Source organism: Pinus tabuliformis, chromosome J (assembly GCF_031772625.1).
Source record: "Pinus tabuliformis cultivar Carrire ecotype Pingquan chromosome J, CPIR1, whole genome shotgun sequence".
Classification (NCBI taxonomy): Eukaryota; Viridiplantae; Streptophyta; class Pinopsida; order Pinales; family Pinaceae; genus Pinus; species Pinus tabuliformis.
In genome coordinates, this window is record NC_142295.1 from 1,471,565,232 (window position 1) to 1,471,589,109 (window position 23,878).

General features: G+C 38.9%; 1 protein-coding gene across 3 annotated transcripts in view; it reads left to right on the plus strand.

The window, feature by feature from the left end:
* Positions 1 to 23,878, plus strand: part of LOC149232929 (diacylglycerol kinase 1-like) — a 289,276-nt gene that overhangs the window by 197,957 nt on the left and 67,441 nt on the right. For all 3 annotated transcript variants that reach the window (XM_089379555.1, XM_089379556.1, XM_089379554.1), the window contains exon 9: positions 1,015 to 1,082. In XM_089379555.1, coding sequence (XP_089235681.1) covers positions 1,015 to 1,082 — 68 coding nt within the window. The remainder of the gene's footprint in view (positions 1 to 1,014; positions 1,083 to 23,878) is intronic.

Here is a 23,878-nt window from a genome sequence, read left to right on the forward strand (position 1 = left end):
TTGACTTCACTTAAAGTGCACTTTATCGCGTAATTTTATATCTCATAAAGTTAATTTATTTCCCAAGTCACTTTATGATATTATCTCACATGCTAGCCCCAAGCCACTGTGTAAGACACTTATCCTAGTTAACTTTAGCAATGTGAGCTCAATGGGAAGTGGAATCCACACCATTACTAGTTCACTTTCTCTCTTATCTTCTCTTGCATGTGATCACAATTTTCACCCATTGGGTTTATCCATTATCATTTAGTTGCTTAGGTTGTCATGTTATTGGTATTGTTTTATCAATTTTAGACAATTTTGTTTGGTTTATTGTGCACTTGGTTTTCATGGACATTTTAGTTTTGACATGCTTCCACCATAATAAAGCTTATTACTTTAATTGACTCTTTTGCTCATGCCCTTGTGTGTGTGCTTCTTTGGGAGGATAATCTTTCACCCCTTGTAGCTGAAATGTGTTAACTTGTCACTTGCACAGTGATTTTGATGATGTGGGTGTTTGGGGTTCTTTAGTTGCGCTATGGCTATCATGATGGAGTTTGGTTGGGAAATAGGGACAATGACACCCTTTGTCTCTATTGTCATGTGCTCTTTCCTCTTTATCACTATCTTGTTATGTAAGTTCGTTTTCTTTATCTTGGCCATCACTTGATGTGTATGCACTAAAGAGCTTAGCCTAGAAAATTTGAACCCTTCTCACATAGTTCTATTGTAATATATGTGCATGGAGAAGGAATTGCTAGTGTGTGTCATTTTGTTTTATATGCATAATAGTCCTGGTGACATCTAGTGTAGTTGCCTTAATTTTTGAAGCCTTTGATACTTTGGCACAATAACCACTATCCTATATGTTAAACTATTTTTGTACTTAGTATGTTATGAGGTATGTCCTTTTTCAAGTAAAATCAATTCAAAATTGACTTGTTGTGGAATGATTTATATTATGTTAGTGCTCAAATTATTGTGTTGAAATAATAGATAACTTGTTTCTCATTAAATTTTCTTATATAGAGCACTTATGCTAAGATTGGATGTTCACAAGGATGGTTTTGTGCTTCTCTTGTTCATCCCAATTCAAGGTATGCCTCATATTATATCTAAAATAAGTTGTTATAACTTTTTTGTTTTAAAAATGGTAGTAGAATATCTTCTATATAAACTAAAAGAGAGTGAGTTGTGTACTAACCACGACACCTTTAGAAGGTATTAGGCTCTGTACATGAGCTACCTTGTGTATATGCTCATGGTTTTGTATTAATGTTATATTTGTTAAAAAAGCACTTTTATATTATAAGGGCCTAATGACTTTTATTAGCATCTTCAGGTTTATGTTAGGGTTTTTTATATCGTTATTGTTATAACAATGGTTTCCTCTCTCTCATATGTAGCTCATCGTTTTATGAATATAATCAATCAACCATTTTTTTATTTTTATTTTTATTAGAGAGAGTTTCCTCTATTAGTAGGATTTGTAGGTGCAATCCACCTTTGGGTGTGCATGTGTCCCCACTTTTTCTTGCTTTCGGCTTTTATATTTTGTTTTATGTTTTGCATATCTCCATAGTTGTAGTAGTAGTCCCTTTTCAGGTACTGGATCACTATAGTTGGTATTAGAGCTTTTGTCATTTTTGCTCTTATTATGCGCTTTCAAAGAAAACAAGGAAAAAACTCCAAAAACAATGTCAAAGATTGCATGCCAATCATATGTGACTAAGGAAGCATTGAAGAAAGATTTCATGAAAGTTGCAGAAGAAAAGATGCAGCGAGTGCAAAGCAAAGGAGTGACAACTATATTTATCATTCCACAACCTTAATTCTCAAGAGGAAGGAGAGGGTTTAAAACCTTGGGGAATGATTAGTAACACACTTTCGAGTTCCTTACCACAATGGAACTATTATATAGCCACTTTTAACCTTCATATGAAGATCCCCAATATAACTTTGATGAAAAATGAAAGTGCATACTTGGATAAGTTGGATCAACTTAGCGTTCAAGGTGCAACACATGCATGGTGAATATGATAAGTTAAATGTGGCCCTACACCGTTTGGATGGGGCAGCCCATACATTAGGCAAGAGATGCATTGCTAAAAGCCTTAAAGTGGACTTTAACAAGTTTAGATATGTATTAACTCAAAGAGTAGATAATAACTGGGATGAGCCTTATGATGAGGTCATGCACCTTTTCAAAAAGGACTTGATTGTTGAAGAGTCCAATGAGAAGCTCCAAGTCCTTGAGACCAAGGTCAAACTCTTTGTCTATTTGGTGTAGGACATCTATGTTTAAAATTTGTGAACAAAAATTTGGACAAAGGTACACATATTTGAACTTAATTGTTTTAAGAAAGACATTAATACAACTACAAAAATAGAGAGTAATGTTGACGCTTTTAAGAGGAAAATACTTGATTGTAATAAATAAATTTATACATATGATAAGAAGGCCAAGGAAGGCGTAAAATATAAAATGTCGGAAATCAAATACTCTAGTCATCAACCCATATAAAAACATAATCCCTCACCATCAAACTGTGATGAACTAGTCTGGTTCATATCATTAATCCAAATTATTTGGAATAACATGAAGAAATCCTTCTGGATTAAAATATTATATTGAATAAAAATATGAGAGATAGAATAATTGATAGACCTCTATTTTGACACCTTTTTCTATAGAAACACTCCCTTTGTATCACCAACAAACATCCATTTTGCCTCCTTATGTTATAAATAATAATCATTCCCTTATCCTTATGACAATTTTGCTCAAGGTAAACATAGTTGCCATTTTTCTCTTTTATTTCTTTCTGGCTAGAATTAGAATGTGTATGGAGATTACTTGTAGTGATTATAAGATTATGGTGCAAGATGATCTTGCTAACTGGATTATTAAGGCATGACCAGTCTATAGGTTTTTAGGTACATTTTCTAGGTCATCAAGCATATCTTCAAATCACCATGAGGGTTTAATTATTGAGCAAATCCTTTGGGCCATCACAAGGGGTTAACCCTCAACCATATTTTTGAGACATCATAGGGGTTCAACCAACAAGTGTACTTCCAGGCATGTTCATGAGGGTTTAACCATTGGGGATATTCACATACAAGGTCACAAGGATTTTAACAGGGATCTCGAGGGTTTTTCCTCCATGTGCCTCTATATCTGGTTCCATGTGATCATTATAGGTGACGAATAGAACATCATTCCAAACCACTTGTCAAATTGCGTATATGTGTTGATACCTTAAACAACTTGAGAATGAAGAACTCCGTGCTTAGTGAACTACAACTCAAATTCATTGACCTACACATTAACAGACAAAGGGAATTGATGCTATGGGTGGAGCCAAAGTGTTTGGTTGTTAAAACCACGAGGAATTCACTAGGGGATAAATACCATACCACGTGCGTTCATATTGGGGGATATATATTGAGGAAAAAATCACATAATATATTGAACTTATAATAGGGGGTAAAGGGTTTTTATATGGACATGTATGAAAAATGGAGCTCAAAATTAATGAAAAATATAAAGGGGTATAAAAAATGTTAATGAAAAAATGGATACCTACAATAACTAATGAAAGTAGGGTTTTTTTTAAATTGGGAAGGTGTATTGGGTTTGTATTGGTAGCAGTGTTTTACAACCAGGACCAGGACTCCGACCAGGCCGAGGATCGACTCCGACTCCGACCAGGATTCGGTAATGACTCGGCCTAGTCGATTTCAATGACTCGGTCGTTGTAAAAAATACATTAAATATTTATTTTTTTTTATAAAAAAACATAATTTTAAATATTTTAAACATAATTTTAAAGATTTTCATTCATGTTTCCAAACACATAGCATTATAATATAGATGGAAGACAACATATGATCAAAGTAGGCTCATGATCTGAGCTTATACTTAAAGAATCAACTCAAGTGCTAATCACTAATATATGAAGTCGATGCAAGTGGGTAGTAACTTATGAAACCTTGTATTCTAGACTTAGGGAACCTGGTTGCTGTTAGAGAAGGTCCCTTTGTGTTGGATTCCCCAACCTAAAGTGAGGGGCAATAGTTATCGAGGTGACAATGACAACTCCTGTGAGTTACACTTGAGCTTAGTACCCCCTTGTGTTGGATTACCCAACCTAAAGTGAGGGGAAGTAGCTGTTGAGGTGACAATGACAACTCCTATGAGTTACACTTGAGATTAGTAACCCCTTGTGTTGGATTACCCAACCTAAAGTAAGGGTAGGTAGTTGTTGAGGTGACAATGACAACTCCTGTGAGTTAAACTTGAACGTGGTACCATGTGAAGGCTTTGCACTAAGGGCTGCAAGTTTGGGTGATAACAGGGACAATACTAATAAGTCAAACAACTAAGAGGAGGATTGGCAGTTACCCCAAGGGCTGTCAATTAGATCAACACTATCTGATTAGTTAAATCTGTGTTTTCCTTCTCTCTTTCTCTATGCATTTCTAGCGTAAATTAGTTGAACCCCATTAGACAACTTATAAGTTATAACTATGTTTAATCTATCAGAGTTATCCATAACATCAATTAGCATAATCTTAACCCACAAAGTTCCCACAAGAACAAACTGCCATACAATTATGTATGTCTGTATACTTATGTGCTTAACTCTCGAGATTCAATAATTGATTATGGTTATGATGCTTCACATAAGAAAATGTGGGAAAAAGACTCTGCTTTTACGATGCTCAACCTCTGGATCTTTCCAAAGGTCAAGTTTTCAATTCTGTGTTGAACATTAAAGAAATTTACCAGAATTAGGCAATATTCCCCTTACTCTACTCCATATTATCCTCAGATACCTTCTTCCCTACTCTATTACATAGCAAATGCAATAAATTCTCTTTAATTTCTAATCGTTAAATGAGAAACCAAGAATGTCAAAAATGGCAAAGGACAAATTGGATAAACTAAACCTCATGTTCTGTGCGCAAAATTATCCAGCCCAGCACGGATACCATAAATTTAGTAGTAACACTTATCTGCCCTTCCAGACATGCACACAGCCAAAAAATCACTGCTAGCCAGGACAACTTGCACAGTAACTACATCAGAGTTCTATCATCACTGGATGGTGAGCCATTTTCAGCATTATGCCAATTTTTTGACATTGACATCATCAAGAACAAGACAATCCAATATCAGCATTCATCTCTTTCACAAGGTCCTAAATTTTTGTACTAGCTACAGCTGAAAATCAAAATTCATCGATTGCACTGAAGCATCAGAAGTGAGATCAGCATACATAAGGTAGAATTTCTGCAGTTTATTTTTACTGACTTCAAATACAATGATTAATACCTGTACAAGAAACAACAAACAATCAGATCAACCCACTGTGTCCTCTCTGTAAATTACAGTTGAGATTTTGTATTCACAATCAAATACATGTCATTGAATTAAATTCACATGCCTCCAATTATAAAGTGTTGAATTAAATTCACATGTTTAACGCTGCCCAGCCGCTTTTTATTGACCCGGCCTGGTCAATGCGGACTCGGCCTGGTTGACCGAGTCAGCTATGACTCGGCCTGGTCATTAGATGACCAGGCCGAGTCATAGCTGACTCGGCCAAACTGGCCGGTTACTTGGCCTGGTCGCATTTTTTTTTTCCGACTCGGTATGACCAGGCCGTTTCCGAGTCAACTCGGCCTGGTTGTAAAACACTGATTGGTAGGGGGTTAAATAATGTGATTTTTAGAGGTATTTTCCAATATGTAGTCAAATTAAGGGTATTGTTTAGTATGCCATGAACACATGTGATATGTCATAGGTTCATTGAGTGAAGCCCTCGTGGTTAAAACGATTTGTTGGCATCATCCATTTAAAAGTCATGTTGTTTTTATTTATGTTATGTTTAAAACTATACTCTCGAGGTAGCGTGTAGTGCTAATTTCTTCATCTATATAATGCTTTGTTTCTTTCCTTGATGATTTAAGTTGTAGTTTGTTGTTGTTTATTTCTATTTTCCTATGCTATTTATCTTTCATGTTGATAAAAATTGCTATGGAATCAAAATGCTACAAAATTACTATATTCCCAACCAAAGGTTGGTATACAGAGATGGATGTTAAGTTATGGGCATGATCTCCAGTAATTTTAACATAAGGGATGCCATCAACCTAGCTAAGATTGAGGATTTCTAGTTTCTTGTCACTTGTGTGGTTTATTTAGTTTCTTATAGGTTGTATGTGTGTTATAGAATTGGTGTGTTGCAAAATTACCTTGTTCTAAGCCCATGCTTAGCATATAGAGTTGGATGTTAAGTTATACGTGCAATTCCCGATGAATCTAACATGTGAAGTGCTGCCAACAAGGTTGTGATTGAGAATATTGTTGATTTTTTTTATTATCATAGGTTAATTATTTAATTTGGACTCAGATTTGAAATTGCTTTTCGTTTATATTGTGTGAAAGATACATTAGATCATGTAGTAGTTTTTGCAAATTTATTTTATTGTGCATACATACATACACACACACACACACATATATGAGGTTTCACCTGATGTTTCCATTTTTGGGGGTCACATTTCCAGCTGGACCCGTTTCGAAAACTTCCAGATGTTTCGACGTTTCATGCAACTTAGGATAGAAGTCATTCTTAAGCTCCCAATTCCAACTACTCAAAAGGATGTTTGTAGCTTTCTAGGATATGCCTCACCCTTATTTCACCTATTTTACCAACTATTAACAAAAGTTACATAATTCTATTGGACTGCTCAGTGCCAACTAGCACTTGAAACCTCAAACGAAATCTTTTCAATAACACCTATCTTGTGATCTCCAAATCGGTCTCTACCTTTCCACATTTCTACAAACGCTTCAAATACAACTATTGGGGCTAACTTGGGCAAAAGGAGGAACAACGACCCTATGTTAAGTATTTTATCAACAAGGACCTTATTCCCATTGAATACAACTATGCAGTAACAAAAAAAGAATTTCTTGTTGTAGTACATGCTATTAATAAGTTTCAACTTTATATTACTAGATACCTCGTGCTATACTCAATAACAACTTTTCCATCCACTATCTTATGAATAAACCTATTCCTAATGGCAAGGTGACTAAGTGGCTGATCTTATTATAGGAATTTGACATCACCATCCTCGAAAAACCTAGAAAGAAAAATGTAGTTTACAACTTTCTCTCTAGACACCACAACGACGGAGAAGCCACTCTATAGAAGATATTTTCCAAATGAACATTTGTTTTCTTTATCCACTAACAAACCATGGTTTGCAAACATCGATAACTATTTGGCTACAAGGATGCTTCCCCAACATATATCGCCAAGAGAACACCAGAAAGTCATCAAACATAGTGCTATGTGTTTCCCACCAAAAGTGGGTGACCCCATAGGAGAAATTTTTTCTCCCATCATCTCTTCCAGCCAGCCAGATAACAACCCTTGCAACCACCACTAACCAAAGACGATGTGCCATTCATATCTCTGCCACCTGCATCAGTCATATGTGTGCTTTCGATCAAAAGGTACTCTATTCATTTTTGCAATCAGGTGCCTATGCTTGTTTATTGGAGACTTGGAAGGAGGACATGTTTTGACAGTGATCTTGTTTCATCACCTTAAATGGGGGGTTAATCTTCGATCCTTGTCTAATGGGACCTCTCCCAATGGCCCAATGGGTATAGGAGGGGCACTACTTGGTAAGCCCTGATTGACATAATGCGTTCCATCTATCCCTATTCCATACTTACCATTTTCCATCTTATATTACAAGCCCCATGTTCCACCTTTACTCTTTGGGTTCAACTGACCATTGGTTCTCTGGGATTTGGCATCCATACATCCTCATACCTGGGTAGGGCTCAGAACCTATCCCTTGGAGGTTGATGCAATTAAAAGAAAAGGAAAAAGCATATATTGGCGACAAGTAAAATAAAAGAAAAAATATTAAGATGAAAAGATGGTTGAGACATACACATAAGCACATGGAAAAAAGGCTAGCATAAGCTCTACCTCACCCCTTATGGCTATTACCTGGTTCTTGAGCACCTCATTGCTCCTATACATCATGAAAGGAACCCTTGCATGTCACAACCTTGATGGGCAATGAAAACCTCATCATTAAGGGGTAATGCAACTGATATACTTCATACATAGCAAGCTCTAACCATTTGAGCTACGAGCAATACTACAAAAAAAATTCAAGATAATGTAAAAGGCGCACAAGAGGGGTGTGTTGTCGCGCAGATTAACACGACAACGCTCAGACCGGGGGCTGTCACTCTGATCCCCGATCCCTCCGTTTAAGCCTGTCTCCCGCGGCTAAGGGGGGTAGTCCCAGTGGGATGATGAAGACCAACCGTCGACCAGTTGGTTGGGAGACACGAGATACGATATAAAAGCACTTGATGGATTTAATTAATGAAGCAGACCAGTGCCTTAAGAGATGATTATAAAAACGATTACTTGTTAAATGATATAGAAACATGAATCATGAACAGCAATCATATGTCAACTTCGCATCTCGACTTGAAAATCCAGATCTCAGCGTGAAAAAAAATAATTCCCGAAAAATAACTGGATCTGACAAAGAAAAAAAAATCCCAATTTTTTTTTTTTTTTTTTTTTTTTTAAAGCAAAATTAAAAAAAAAAAAAAAAATGAAAACTAAAAAAAATTAATCTAGAACTAAAATAAAACTAAATCTAAATAAATCTTTTTATTTATATTTTTTACTTTATATATATATATATATTTTTTTTTATTTTTTATTTTTTTTATTTAAATCTAAAAAAAAAAAAACTTGAATCTAAACTCTTTAAGATAAAAAAAATAAAACTAAAGCTAAAATATTAAAACTAACAAAATAAATCTAAACTAAACTAAATGAATTAAAATCTACCTTAATCTAAAATTTAAAATCTAAAATTTTTAATCTAAAATTGAATTCTAACCCAAACTTGGACCTACGCTAACCCTCTTCCTTTTAAAATTTAACAAAGAAATAAAAAAAAAAACTATACCCTAACTAAACCTACGCATCTAAACTATAGACAAGCTTATGGTCATAAAAGGCAAATCAAAAAATGAAAAAAACGATACCCGTGACCTGTCAAAAATACGCCTTAAACTCCTGAATATAACTGCGATTCCCTGCGGCAAAGTAATTTACCTGTATACGATGCCCAAAAACGGATTCACGATGAAGATTTGGAGCGGATGGTTCAGAAATCACTTACGCATCAAGTGACGGCAGCAATCTGGAGAAGAACGAGTGGATAGCCTGAGGTTGCTGACCAAATACGAATTTATACCAACCGTAACACCTTTTTATTGCTGCACAGGTCGACGGCACAAGGGACTGAGATCGTTTTAGAGCGTTTGCTGATTTGATTCGATGAGTATCTCAATGAAATTTGCCTGCGTGATGAATTCGACTCAGGAAGTGCGCAGATCCACAGGGTTTCGATGGAGTGAACGTGTTGTAAAACGATTGCCCAAACGTGCGTCAATTTGGACTGTCTGCGTAAATGAAAGGAAAGCGTTTTGCTACGGGCGGACAGGACAAGCTTGAAATCGATTTTGAGACAATGCCTTTTGCTTGTAAGTTGAATGATCGAATTGAGAATTGCAATTTTATCTGAGGATTCTCAACGGTGGCGCATTTATAAGCTGGCGATGGCAACGCTGGATTTGTGACTGTGCTGAAGGTTTCTTAAATTTTCAAACCACTGATAGACTGTATTTGTTCCTGCCGCTGCAAAACACTTTTGGAAGACTGACACGGTGACTTGGAGAAGTTTGATGAGGGTTTCCAACACCAGACAGCAACAAAACAGACGCCTTTGCAGTCACTTTCTCTCCAGTGGCATTTAAAATGTGTGCTATGCCTATTATGTGAATCCTTAAAACGCTGTCTCGCCTATATAATCACCTCAAGACGTCAGGATTCTCTGCAAGATACACAACAAAGCCCACAGATATATGCAAAAAACCTTCAAAATTAAACTAAAATCACAATTTTTTTTTTTTTTTTTTGCAGTAAACGAAATCAAAACCCTAGATCCAGCCAAAAAAATTACAGATATGGCCCCTTGACAGCCTGATTCAGCAAATAATAACAGGAATACTTAGAATATCATGTAATGTTTCAGAAAATCTCTCATGTAAACCCGAAAAGAAAACTCTTAATGATTAACCCAGGGCCAAAATCAGCTAGGCTCTGCAAAGAAAAGCCTGTGGGAGTCGGCTGGTTCAGCCTAGAACTTCCCCAAACGCCCACCAATATTCTTTCAATGATGTTTTCTGCACAGCTCGAAACAACTGTCAATAAAGAGGGCAAAATGCTGCTAGATCTCAGGGAGTAATGGAGATACCTGCCATTACTTCAGAAACCCTAACAGCACCCAAACCCCAGCAAGTGAACAAGATACCTGTGCTCACAATGCTCTACAAAAAGCTATTATTAATGGCTGAAAATAACATATGCAGAAAATGAAACAATCTCACAGCAATTCCAGAGAGTAACACCAGCAAAATTTTGGACCCCAAAGTCTTCTTTTATTAACCAGAAATCAGATTACAAGAGAGCTTTTTCAGTCTTGACTCACAGATCGAATGAATCTGAAAATGACTCCTAGCACCCTATTTAAAGGAAATGCTCCAACGGCTAGTTCGATTGATCCATGTAGAAATGATCTCGACCGTTGATGAGGATCAAGACATCTCTTGATCTCATCCGTCGATTTATTCAATTAATTTATTATTATTATTTTTTATTAAATTTTTTAAATTTTTATTATTATTTTTTAAATGGATCATCGAACTAAGCCATTGGAAACATCACCTAGGACCTAGGACTTAGGACTCAATCAGGGGATTTAAAACATTTTCAACCCTCAAGACACATTTCATGATGATTTTTTTTACAATTTACATCTCAAGGGGACAAACCCACTTAATACAGACCCTCATAAATCACCCAGTTCTACGACACAACTATAATCTAGCAGACTAACACACTAGGATTCTCCTAAAGTTCTAATGACAAAATCCATCCCGGCTTTGGGGTCAGGTTTGAAGGAAAACTCTGCCGATCCATGGATCGGTGAGACAAAAAACCTTCCGGGACATAGATTATCATAGAAAGTTAGGTCCACCTAGGCAATTTTACATACATGACTCTGATCTGCTTAGATTATTTACAATTCATACATGCAGACTGGGTTTACAATGGAAATGATCAAGCTGCTGATGACTGTAGGCTGGCACGGACATGTCGTTCAGGTGCTACCTCTTTCTGCCAAGAAAAGAGGGTGTACCGCATGGGAAGTTGACCAGTGGTGGTCAATAGGGTGGAAGAGCAAAGGACGAGTTGTTAACTCATGCATCCACAATTGCTCCCTCCTTGCATCTATACACTCAGGATGTGGATCCCTATCATGCTGGTCCCTTTGACCATGGCACTTAGCCATGATGCCTTCTCCCCTCCGTTACCATCATTGTTCACATGAGACCTATTGATTGAAGGGTGGATTAAGAAAATGTCACTTCTCCGAGGGGGCTAGAAACACCTAACAGAGTTGTGCTTTAGCCACTCCTACCTAGGGAGGTAACACCATTGCCAGTTCAAAGCCCCAAATTTGGAAGGGAAGCCTTGTCTGAAGTATCAAACAACCCATTACATTCAAGCTTGGTTCACTTAGATACAAAATTGATTATTGTACCTAATGATTTGTTGCTTTCACTAGACTTTGTGATGTGATTGTTTGATGGTTCCACAATCGAGACCTAGCCACCTTAACTAGTAACAGGATTCCAGAGAAGCATATTGACACCCACAGGTGAGGTGTTGAGAGCCATGGGACTTCAAGAAACAATAGTGCATCATAGACATCCTTGGGCGCTTCTAGCACCCGCAACATTTTGACACTTTGTTACATTTGGTGAATTTTAGGATGATGCACCTGGACCTGGCATGCCCCCAATCAACCTTAGCACTTTGTAATGGATGTCAGTTGATCCAAGGCCTAAATGAGGATGGTCTTACCCCTTAAGACATGGGAGGGCTAACACCACCTTGGAAGCCCTCAACATTGGAGCAAAGATAGACACTTTGCTATTTGGAGACCCATGAGACCACCTTTGGTGCCCCAAGATGAAAATTGGGGTCCATATAGGAGTATTGACAAGACCTAAGGACCAACCGCTAGGAGGTGATTTTAGAAGGCTTCTACATTCTACTTGGCACCAGGAAGCCTCAACGCATGCCCTAGAAGGGCCTACACATGGATGACATTAGCAATAAATGCCCTACGACATGCATGTGAGTTTTTTGTTTTTATTTTTGTCTATAAGCTAGTAGGTCGATTTGTGACCTAACTTGTCATTGTGGCATAATTTTATTGTTTTAGGGCCTATAGGCTAAAATTGACATTAATCCTCATATAAATAGAGGAGAGGATTCATTTGTATCTCATCATCACACACACTTGGAATTCAGCCTCTTGTGTAATTCAACCTTCTTGTCTTGTGGAGTAAATCGGATCTATGAATGCATTTTGACATTTGGAGCAAATCGTTTGTCTTTGGAGCTATTGTCTTGGATCAATGGATGGAATTTCATGCATGTTATCTTGTAAGTGAGCTTATTGTTGAATAATTATTTTCATTACGCCCAATGCATGGAATATTTTGAATCTAGGGTTTACTATTGTGCCATGATTTGTTCAAAATCTATTGAATGGTAACTAGATGTCATTATTACATGCATTAGTCATGAGTAACATGTGAATGATTATCTTACTGGTGAACTTTAATAAACTCTCTCATAAAACTTCTTGATCCATTGCATAGGTAATTGCTAGGGTTTTTGGTGCTAGGGCATCAAGAATTCTTCCTCCTTATCAACCTTTTGGTTATCCAATCAAATCATAGACTCCATTCTCCCAAGGAACAAGGCATTGGCCATCCTTGTTGGTGATCAAATTCATTTCTTATCCACAAAATTTATCTCTCTTTCTCTAAACCTAATTCGACCCCTTTAAGGCCAAGCTCTCAAACTAGGGCTTAGTGTGAATTTCTAGGCAAGGAAGATTTGTGGAATTGGAGAGTCTAAATGCCAAGGGCATAATTGGTTGCCTCAAAATCAACTCTCTTGGTAGGCATTCACTTCAATTTCATCCATAAGTTTTCTTGCCCTAGTTGTTTGCCCTAGGGTAAACCCTAGCTTGGTGTTGCTTCAACTTAGGGGCTTGTTTGAGGGTTCCATGCACCTTTGTCTTGTTGAAAATCAATTTTGGGATCTTGACCTTGGGCCTTTCCAACTCTTAACTAACCAATCAAACCCTAGGTCAAATATTGCCTCTTTTAGGGCTCTACAAGAAAAGCGAATTACTTTATTCTCGTGCTCTACAAGAAAAGCGAATTACTTTATCCTTGCGTAGAACCGTGTACCTAAGCTGATCCTTTCCTTTGGAAGCCTATTGGTCACCTTATACCTTAGCCTTAGAATACCTATTAGGTGACCTTCTCACACATCGAGACTCCTCCCATCGGTGAAAATCTGTAAAGAGCAAGGGGTTTTGGCTGTGGTGACAATGGGCCACTACCCCATTGTTGTTTCTTGGTCTAGTAGTAGCCTTGTAGGGCGCCCCTCTCCAAGACCTGCTCAATTTTACAGCAACACTATGTATTCTTGGGTTCCAGGTTACCTTTTCTACACCAGACCAAATCTTGTTATTCGACGCTATGTGAGGGAGGATGAGATCTATGATATTCTTAAGGATCATGACGAGCCCTGCAGGGTGTTATTCATTGACCATATTCAGAGACATCAAGAAGTATGTCAGCATCATGTACTGCTGTATTTCCTATGTTTAGGATGCATGGTGTTCAACAACTTGATCACTTGGGATCAAGTTTGATTGGGGTTGTACCCTTGGTTATGTGAACTGACTTTTTTCAGTGGAGAGTGGTAAGCTCTTGTGACTCACTCTCATTCGATTCTTCTTGATTATTTATATCAGTGTTCAACAGAGTTGAGATGAGATGGAATATTATGACTAGTTGGCTTGATGGATTGGCATGTGGAATTCTCCCTGGTTGAGAGGGAGTGTTAAAATTGGCAACTAGGGCCAAATTCCACTTTGGACAACTCATTTGATGGAGATGATTATTGCATTGAATTCCTCTTTTCGAGAGGACCAAAATCGACCTAAAGATCATCAAATTTGGACAAGGAGAAATATGTTTTTGAGGTCAAGCCCACACATGTGCAAATTGTCAAGGTTGGCCACATCATCATGTAGGCTCATGAAGCCCAATGGACATGTCTCTTGACCCTCAACGACTTGTATAAATAAGAGAGACCTCCAACCTCATTTGGCATCATCACAACTCATCATTTCTCTCTCCTCATCTGATTGGGTCATACAAATTGCAGGAGCAACTCTTCTTCTCTCACACGTGTGGCTGAAAGAAGACGAATTTAAGAATTGATGTAGGGTTTGACCAACATTGACCAAGGGTTGTTTGACTGAGTTTGACTGTGATTTTTGTGGGAAGTTTTCTGTTTGGGAAGGCTGCATTCATTGGCACAAATACCGAGATTTTTTGGGTTGTTTTACCTGCATTGGTTGTAGGCTTGTTTGACCACTGTTTTGCTGATTGTTTTGGGCTGAATTTGACCAGCAAAAGGGGTTGAGTTTCTCTCTCCTTTGACCGAGTTGTTGTGGAAGGATTTGACCAGACTTTGACTATTGTTGACTTTTTGGTTAGGGCTGATTTGATCGCTGTTGACTGAGAGCATAATTGCAGATTTAATAGGGTTGTTTTGGATAGTGATTTGGTAAGTCAATTTTGACTTTGACTTCATATTATTGTACTCTGTGTGTGTGTGTGTGCTAAACATTCGATATAATATTGACAAGAATTGATCAAAGGGTTTTCCCCATCTTGGGGTTTTTCCCTAGCATTTGCCAAATAGTGGTGTTCTCTTGTCTTGGCTTGTCTTTTGCATTTATTGTTTATGTTTTATCTACAATTACTGTCAATGTGATTTAATGGTTTATGATTGTTATTGGAAACTAAATTGGAAATTGTCATTGCATTCATGAAGGGACATTGAAGTAATTGTTGCAAGCATAAGACATACCATTGATAACTAAAATTAATAGTTATATACATCTGCAACAACCAACCTTTGGTGGGGGCCAGATCATGGGTCGAGATGTCGGGGTTAAGAGTTGTCGCGTTGACTATGGGAGTATAGCCACAGATCGAATCATTGGAAATCGATGTTGTCTCTGTAGGGTGAACAAGCCAACACCAATTTGTCACTTGGAAAAGTTGTTGTGTTTAATCAAGGGTCCAACTAAGTTCAAACTGTGAGGAGCTAGATCCCAGTCCCCAAGGGCCGCATTACAACTCAAGATCGAACTCATTGATTCTAGGGCCTTGCTACCACAGATGACTCATGGAGAATTTTTTCTATCTCAAAAGGCTGCATTGCCATTAAATAGTCCAGCAGCTGAGTTTGCTGAGGATGTGGGACCGTTGTAGAAGCCATCAAAACTATTCTTGGAGATCAAGATCATATTTGCTATCTCATGTATGGAGTAGTCGATATGGCAATGCGCAAAGTATGGTTTAGCATGGTCAAGAATATGGTCAGAGTATGTGCAAAAGTATGGTCAAAGGTGTGATGAATACATAGTGCGATTAGCTCGATCGCTGATTGTATGTTTGCGATTTCAGGTAGGGACAGAGTACGATTAGAGCAAGAGTAAACATAAAGTGTGTCGGTGTGTGTGAGATATCCATGCGTTGGAACAACACTGCAAGCTAGGCAGACTTGCGAGGATATCTAGACACGTGGCAATTTCTTGTACCTTCCTGTGATTGATTGTACCCCAATTAGATTATTCAACACCTGAGAAATCATAAAAAACATCAGACCATTGTGGCAGCGTCAGACTGACAGTTGATCACCTTGTCGTTCATACCAGGCGTGTATATGTGTTTTTCCATTGAAAATAGAGGAAATTAGTGTTGTGTCTAAATTTTATTGGAGATCGAGATTTGTTGCTTACCTGTAAGCTGGAGATAAAACCACTACCAAAATCCACCAGCGTGTGAGCAAGCAGGATATGTTTAGCTGCATTGCAGGGGTTATGTTGTTGTAGCTTTATATACATTGTGATGACCTTTGTGTGCTACACTTTACTGGTCATATAATTTCTAGAGTATTGTTAGTCTTGTATATTTATTGGTGCCATGTACATGTATTAATGCCAAAGCCATAGTAGAAATCAAACACACATCGATGTACTGACCCTAGACTAGTAACAATACGCTATTAAAAGTTGAACATAAACATATATACCTCTGCCAACATCTGTAGCAGAGTATTGCTTATTAATTGCCGTTATTGTCATTGTATGGTTGTTCTTGTATGCATAGTTTTAAAAACTGACCAGTTTGAATCGAAAATCGGTCAAACTGGCCAGTTCATTGGGCGACCGGGTCAAACCGGGAAAAAAACCTGGTTCATGGGCCTATTTCACCAAAAATCCACAAAAACCGGCCTAAACCGACCGATTTAGGACAGAAATAGACGGTTTATGGTCAAACTGACCAGTTTCATCCTAAACTGGTCGTTCATTGCCAAGGCCGCAACAGACCCACATGGCATCATTTAGGAAGCTTCCCGTGTGTTTTGGAGGGAAAGTAAGTGTTGTTTCCCTCCAAAAACACCCTCTCCGAACCTTTAAAAGGAACTCACCCCCCTCATTTGCCTCACACATCTCATTTGGAGTTTTTGTGAGTTTGATTGGGAGCTTGGATAGTGTTGAGATTTTGTTGGAGTAGTGGAACAATAGAGAGTTTGTGCTAAGTAGTAGTCATTATGCCTCCAAAAGCCAAGGATATTGCATGGGTTCATTGTAATAAGATTGATGGCAAAATGATTTGCAAATATTTCCAAAAATCTATTGCGGAAGGGGGTATTAACACGTTCAAGCAACACTTGGCTAGGATAGGAGGCCATGTAAAGCCATGTGGAGAACCAAATGAAGTAATAGGGCATATTAGGGTAGAATACCTTCGGAAGTTTGAGACTCAAGTCACTAAACTAATAGAGAAGTTTGTGATTCAAGTAGTTGCAAAGTTTGGGAGTCGAGACGCAACCAACTGAGTTTGATCATGATGAGAAGTTTCTACTATCTAGTGATAATGTTTATCACTAATATCATATATGTAGATTTGTAGTAGGCCAGTGGCCGCATAGTTTGTAGGCTTTGTTTTTGAACTCTAGAGGCCATTTAGAGCCTCATTGATTATATATTTTGTTACTGATATGTATTGCAGTTGGTGCTATTTTGATATATTCACCTTTACATGGTATATATATGAGCAAACTTTGCATATTTTGTGTCTATTGGTTTGGAATCATGGTTTTAAATCTTAAAAATAGTTTTTTCATTAAAAAATAATTATTTCATGTGTTCTTTTAAAACTGGTTCATTGAGATCTAACCTATCCCGGTTTGAAACCCGATTTATTAGGTGGATTGGTCCGGTCAGCAGTTCTGGTTTTTAAAACTATGGTTGTAAGTAAAAAGAGTATTGTATGCGAAAGTATTTATGGGTCTGTATAGTTGGGTTTATGTCATGGTATATGCTATTGAAAGTATGGTCGAACACATACATTTTGTGTGTTGTTGGTAAAGACGTATAAGTCTAAGTGTGTATCTTGAAGTGTTCTTGAGAGGCTGCTAGATTATTGTCATAGCTGGGTATGGGGTGTGCGGTTAGATATGTGGTCTTAAAAATGTTGTTGATTGTATTGTTTAGAGAATGGCTATAGTGTGATTGAGTCAGGGTATATCACTGGTTGATGAGAAAAGAATATTGATGCTATGGATGAGATAGTTTGTCGTTGTTATATGTAGCATTGCTTATTTAGTTTTGTATATGTTGCTGCTAAATAATGGAGTTTCTAAAACGCCTCCTAAATCATCACAACAGTACCTCAATGGATTGCAATATGGAGCAGAGAAAAAGGCAAAACAACAGACTCCTCTCAGGAGGTGTCCATGTTGTCCTATAGTTGGAGCAATTGAGAGATTTGCAAAAAGAACAGGAGGTAGAAAATTGGCTTTTTGCACTTGGGTCAAATTTGAAGAACATGAAGGTGACTGAGAAAGTTCTCAATATGGAGAAATTAGCCTCACAACTCTCCAAGGTAAATCGATTTGATTTGAGGATGCTAAATTGGGCTCTAAAATGAACAATGCTTTCCTTAATACAACATAAATTCTTAGAGCACCCTTGTGAGGAGGTAAGACTTGTAGTTGCCTCCTGTGTTAGTTAAGTCATAAGGATAACTTCACCTATGACCCCTTACAATGATGACATTATGAGGGAAGTTTTCCAATTGTAAGAAGAAAGTTTTCAAAGATTACATGACATCGTGAGCCCCACCTTTGGAAATAGGCTCTTGGAGTTATAGGTGATCATGAGGTCATCTGCAAGCCCAGTTGCAGTCTAGGATGTTGGCCATTTGGAGGAAGGAATAGGCTATCTCACTTGTTGTTTATGGACTAACTGAAAGGTTGGTTGAGCAGAACATAAAACTATTGAAAAGGCAGCTGTCCAAGGAGGAGCTGAGAAGGATGCGAGCTTGTGGTAAAGACAAGGATCCAAAGATTCAAACCAACAACAAGAATGAATTAAGGAGGAAAAATCTTTGCTTCAGCTACAAAGTGCCTTGGGAGCCTAATCACTCATGCCTAGGTGAAATGGTAGAAGAGATTCCTTCTGATCATTTTGATGAGGATTCTTCTATAGTTGAGTCCATTGACTTTCATGAGGATATCTTTGAAGAGCATGAGCAATCATGTGAAGGTGTTGATAGTAGCTCAATTTTGCATCCATGTTTGATGGCTGAAAACGATGAGCAACAAATTAATTCCATATGTCAAGAAGGCCAAGGAGAATACATGAGTTGAAGGATGAGCCACTTGTGATGATCCAACATGAGGAGCACTCAGAGGTACAAGGACATGAGGAGGCATATGATAGTATGCATTATGAGTCATATTTGGAGAGCTCGTTGAAGGCTCAAGTTGGAGCCATGGATGAGGGAGTTGAGCATCCATCCTTGGGGCCAACCTTTAATGAGGTGTAGGCAGACACAAAGGCATCCAACAGGGCTCCAAGACTTTTAGATGGTAGCTACCACGAGAATACTGAGCATTTCAGGACTGATCTTATGGCATTGAAACAGAGGGTATAGGCAGTCTAAGGCACCATCTTGCAACAAAATAGTAAAATTGGGGAGCTTAGAATGGTATGTGCCAAGTCAGCGACCAAGCTGTCTAGCGTTGAGGAACAACTAAAGTCCCTAGTGAGGCAGCAAGAGGAGCATATCCTAGAGATATAGAGCAACCCTCTTCTGGAGTAAATAGATAGCGCTTGTAGCACTATCGGCCCATCTCTATATAGTGGAGAGAGGGGTAGGAATTTCTAGATGGATCTCATTGGTTGACTGGATGGAGCAACATGGGTTGAGCATGGAGCAACATCAACATAGTAGACTTGTTCAATTCTCATGAGTTCATGCATTCTATCCTTCCCACAAGATGGATTGGTGGGAGATTATGAGTTGGTATTCTATTGATGGAGCATCATCTATAGCTAGAGGGAGATCACAGTTGAAGCCATGGGGTATGGGTGATGATGATTAGCCTTGGTGGCATTGGGATCTGTTGAATTTTGTAACTATGGCTGGTCTTCATAATGTATATTTTAGCCCTTGATGTATTTATATTGATCAATGTAAAGCATGTTCTTCATGCTAGAGTCAAAAGAAAAAATTATTTTTGAGTCATGTCCTTATGGACTTTAAAAAGAGAAAAATTTGAATTTTGGAAGTTGAATTTTTGGCTCCAAAACTGGTCAAGTCGACACAGGCAAAATAGACACCCAGTCACCCCAGTAGACCACTATATAAAGATAGTTTAACCTCCTCCTCAAGGCAACAATTTGATCTCTCTCAAGCAAGAATCTTTTGTGCATCCAAGTGAAGGACAAGAAGGACAAAGAAAGAAGGACAAATTCTTATATTTCTCTCTCTATCTAACTCGCACATGTGGAATTCCTCTCTCTCCAGCGCACATAAGTTTTTGTTCAATTGTAGTTGCAAGACCGAATTTTCTGGGTAGTTGCATGTGATATCCCCTGACTTGAAGTTTGTGTAGATAAATTGTATATATTTGTTTCGTTGTTAAATGTTTAATTTTGAAAGACATATGAAGAACTTATTTATCAATATTTAATCACTGATTATGAACGATTGTAAATTTGTATTTAAAGTGTTTATAATAAATAAATAGTCCTGGAAGATTAATGTTGGAGTACATTTGGTTGAAAGAGATGAGGTTGCAAATTGATGATAAATATTAATTACCTAGTAATAAGTCCTAGGCATCTAATTTGGATGATTATATTTTTTGAAAACTATGGAATTGGCCAATTTTTTTTTTTTTTTAACAGAATCGGCTACTTGTATATTATAAAAACCTCAGATACAGAGTTTTAGTACATAGACATGATAAGTTTGGGCGATGAGGATCAAAACCGGGTGCGCAGACCCTTTTTCCTCATTGCTACCTCTATGATAAATGAAAGTAAAGAAGTAACGGCTATATTGCCGAACAAAAGAACCACCTAACCAACAAAATTTACATTCCATAGCTCCTAGGGAAGATTCTGAGTGACCGAGTCATCGGGGAGGGGATCCTTCCTGGCGTTGGCTTTAGTTGAAGCCTCCGCTTGAAAACTCTGAGTGAGAGTTCTGATATGCTCTATGGCTTCCTCTAGATGGCTGCACCTCTCCTTCAAGGCTTCAATTTCTGCTTTTCGCTTCTCCAGCTTCTTCCGTTTCGATCTGCTATCTGCCTGATAATCTTCCTTTAGTTCATTGAAATGCTTGACAAATCTATTGATCATGAATGTATGCGTTTTGCACATAGTGCACTCGTTGTTGAAAATCCTGTCTAAAGGATTTTGGGCGGGCTCCTGAGCATTTGGCTGGTCTTGCTGATCCGCCATCTTGGTGAACTGGGGAAAAAAGTCAGCAAAAAGGGGAGACAGACAGAATCCGGGGAGGAAGGAAGTACCAGGAAGGGAGGCGGTATGAGGGAGTGGATGGATCAGAGAAGGAAGGGGTGGAGAGACACGGGGAGGAATGAGAAAACTCGGGAGCAGGGGGATTCGAGGAACGCTGCTACAGCCAAGAGACCACTCGTTAGCAAAGTTTGAAACAGCATTAAATAAACCAGAGATTACCACAGTCGGGGAACGGAGGTCGAGTTCCCAATGATTGCGATCTGCTTCAGGAGGAAGCCTATACTTGATGAGAGCGCAATGAAGGATCCTTGCAGCGCTGCAGAGTGAGGGATCGCTGAGGCCCAAGCTGCTATAAATAGGGAGAAAGAGGTTCCTCAGATGCTTGAACCAATGCTGAGAGGGTCGGCTCTTGAAAGGATTGAGATCCCCTGAGAAGATTTTGCTGCGAGCGGAGAGGGTACAAAGGGGATGGTCCCGAACGCAAAGCCAGAAAATGTCTGCTGTAAACGCATGATATTCTATGATGAGGCAGAGTGAGATGATGTGAACCAAGTCAGGGGGGCGGATTTGGCTTTTGAGGTACAGTTTTGCGCAGTCGAGGAGATTTTGGAGGGGATAAGGAGATTTGATGAAGAGCCAATTTCGAGGGGAATGATGCCTGAGGTGACTCGGATTCTGAGATGAGGGGATGGGGTAGGGTGGCTTAAGGTATGGCTTTGTCATAAACTTCATCATTTTCTCTGACCCGGCCTGTCTGTCTGCTTGTTGCCTTGTTGGCCTGTTCATCTGCCTCCGTATTGCTTCCTCTTAGAACGTGCTTGAAGATGACCCCGCTTATTCCCCTGGTATTTTCCAAGATCCTGCATTTGATGCTATTCAGGGCCATTTGTTTGAAATCCTTCCCAGAAATCATGGCGGCTATGATAATAGCTGAGTCTCCCATAATTAGCAGGTTTTGAAGGCCGAGTTCTCTTGCTATAGAAGTTCCTAGGAGGAGACTATAGGCCTCTGCCTTGTTATTGGACATAGATCCCAATCCCCATTCATAGGTAACTATGGTTTTTCCTTGGGTGTCTCTGATGATTCCTCCAGCTCCAGCTTGACCCGGGTTGTTTTTTGATGCCCCGTCGAATTGAAGGGAGGGCCTCCTTTGGTTTTGTATCTAATCTCTGATTTCCTCTTTGGTCCCTCTCAACTTCCAATCAGAATTTCCTTTTCCCGTGCTTACTGTTTTTTGAATTCTTGCTTCGTAGCTGAATTTACTCATCCACTCTTTTTCTCTTGGGTCTCCCGGTTCCGAGCCAACATGGGTTATTCCATTCGCCCCAATGGTCTCTGAGATGAGCGCAATTTCTTTTGCCAAGGTGCTGGGGATGCTGGGATTCTTATTATTGAAAATGCATTTGTTTCTGGCGTTCCATATCTGCCAGCAGAGGTTTGGGGGTATGCTGTTCCACAACCTTTTAGCCAGGATCTTACCTTTTTTGGGATGAGGGTAACTTCTTCCCCAATTTTTCTGAAGGAGTGTGATCTGGTTGGGGAGGTCGCCTATGATCAGCGAGCTAGTGATGAGTTTCCAGCAAGTTCGTGCAAAGGAGCACTCTATAAAAAGGTGGTTACTGCTTTCTTCCGCTGCCCTACACAAGCAACAGATTGATGGGCCATGGATACCCTTCTTCCTTAGATTTTCCGCAGTGAGAATTTTACTGTTGAGGGTTCAATTGAAGAATTTTACCTTGGGAAGGCATTCAATTTTCCAAGCCACTTTGTGGAGAGGCCAGTGGTTTATTGCTAAAACATTTTGAAGGATTTTATAACCCTCTTTGACCGTGTAGCTGCCACCGTTGGAGTCCCAAACATATTTATCTTCTGACATTCTGTTAATGGGAGCTGAGCCTGTGAGTGATATCTTGAATTCATCCCAAAGATTCTTAAGGTCGTTAGGGAGGGGGATAGACTTCCAGCCTATCCAACTGTTGTGGTCCCAGGAAGAGATGTCATAAAGTGTCTTGAAATTTTCCTCTGTCATCCACCGTTGCAAGGGCCTGAAATTAGGAATAGCTTCCCTTGTTTCTGAACCCATTATTCTGTCTGCCCAAATGTTGATATTTCTGCCATTGCCCGGGACTCTTGAGATACATGCTTTGAATTGAGGAAGAGTTTTTTTGATTAGCTTCCATACTGGGGTGCACTGCCTGTCAATAATGATTTCTGAAAGGATATTGGAGTTGGCCCCGTTCAGGTATTTCTTTTTGATGACCTCTGTCCACCAAGCTCCTTTTTCATTTAGGATTCTCCAGATCAATTTAAAACCCATGGCCATATTGGCAAATCTTGGGATTCTTATTCCGAGCCCTCCTTTCTCGAAGGGAAGGATGACCTGATCCCATTTTACCAGGCTGAACTTTTTTGAATCTTGCCTTCCTCCCTGCCACAAGAAGCTTCTGATAAGTAGTTCCATGTGTTTATGAATGCTGGCCGGGGCGAGAGTAGTTGCAAACTGATAGATTGGAAGAGCTGAAAGGATGGCCTTGATAAGGATTGTTCTGCCCGCCAAGTTGAGCCAAGACACTCCCCAGCTCTGAAGCTTCCCTCTCAGCTTCTCAATTACCTTGACCCAGATTTCAGTTTTGATCGTTTCCTTGGCTAAGGGTAACCCCAGGTACATGAAATGTGTCCAGTTCCTTTGTGCAGGGATGTCCAAGATTGTGGAGATTCTCTGAATGATATGTCTGGGGACATTCCATGTGTA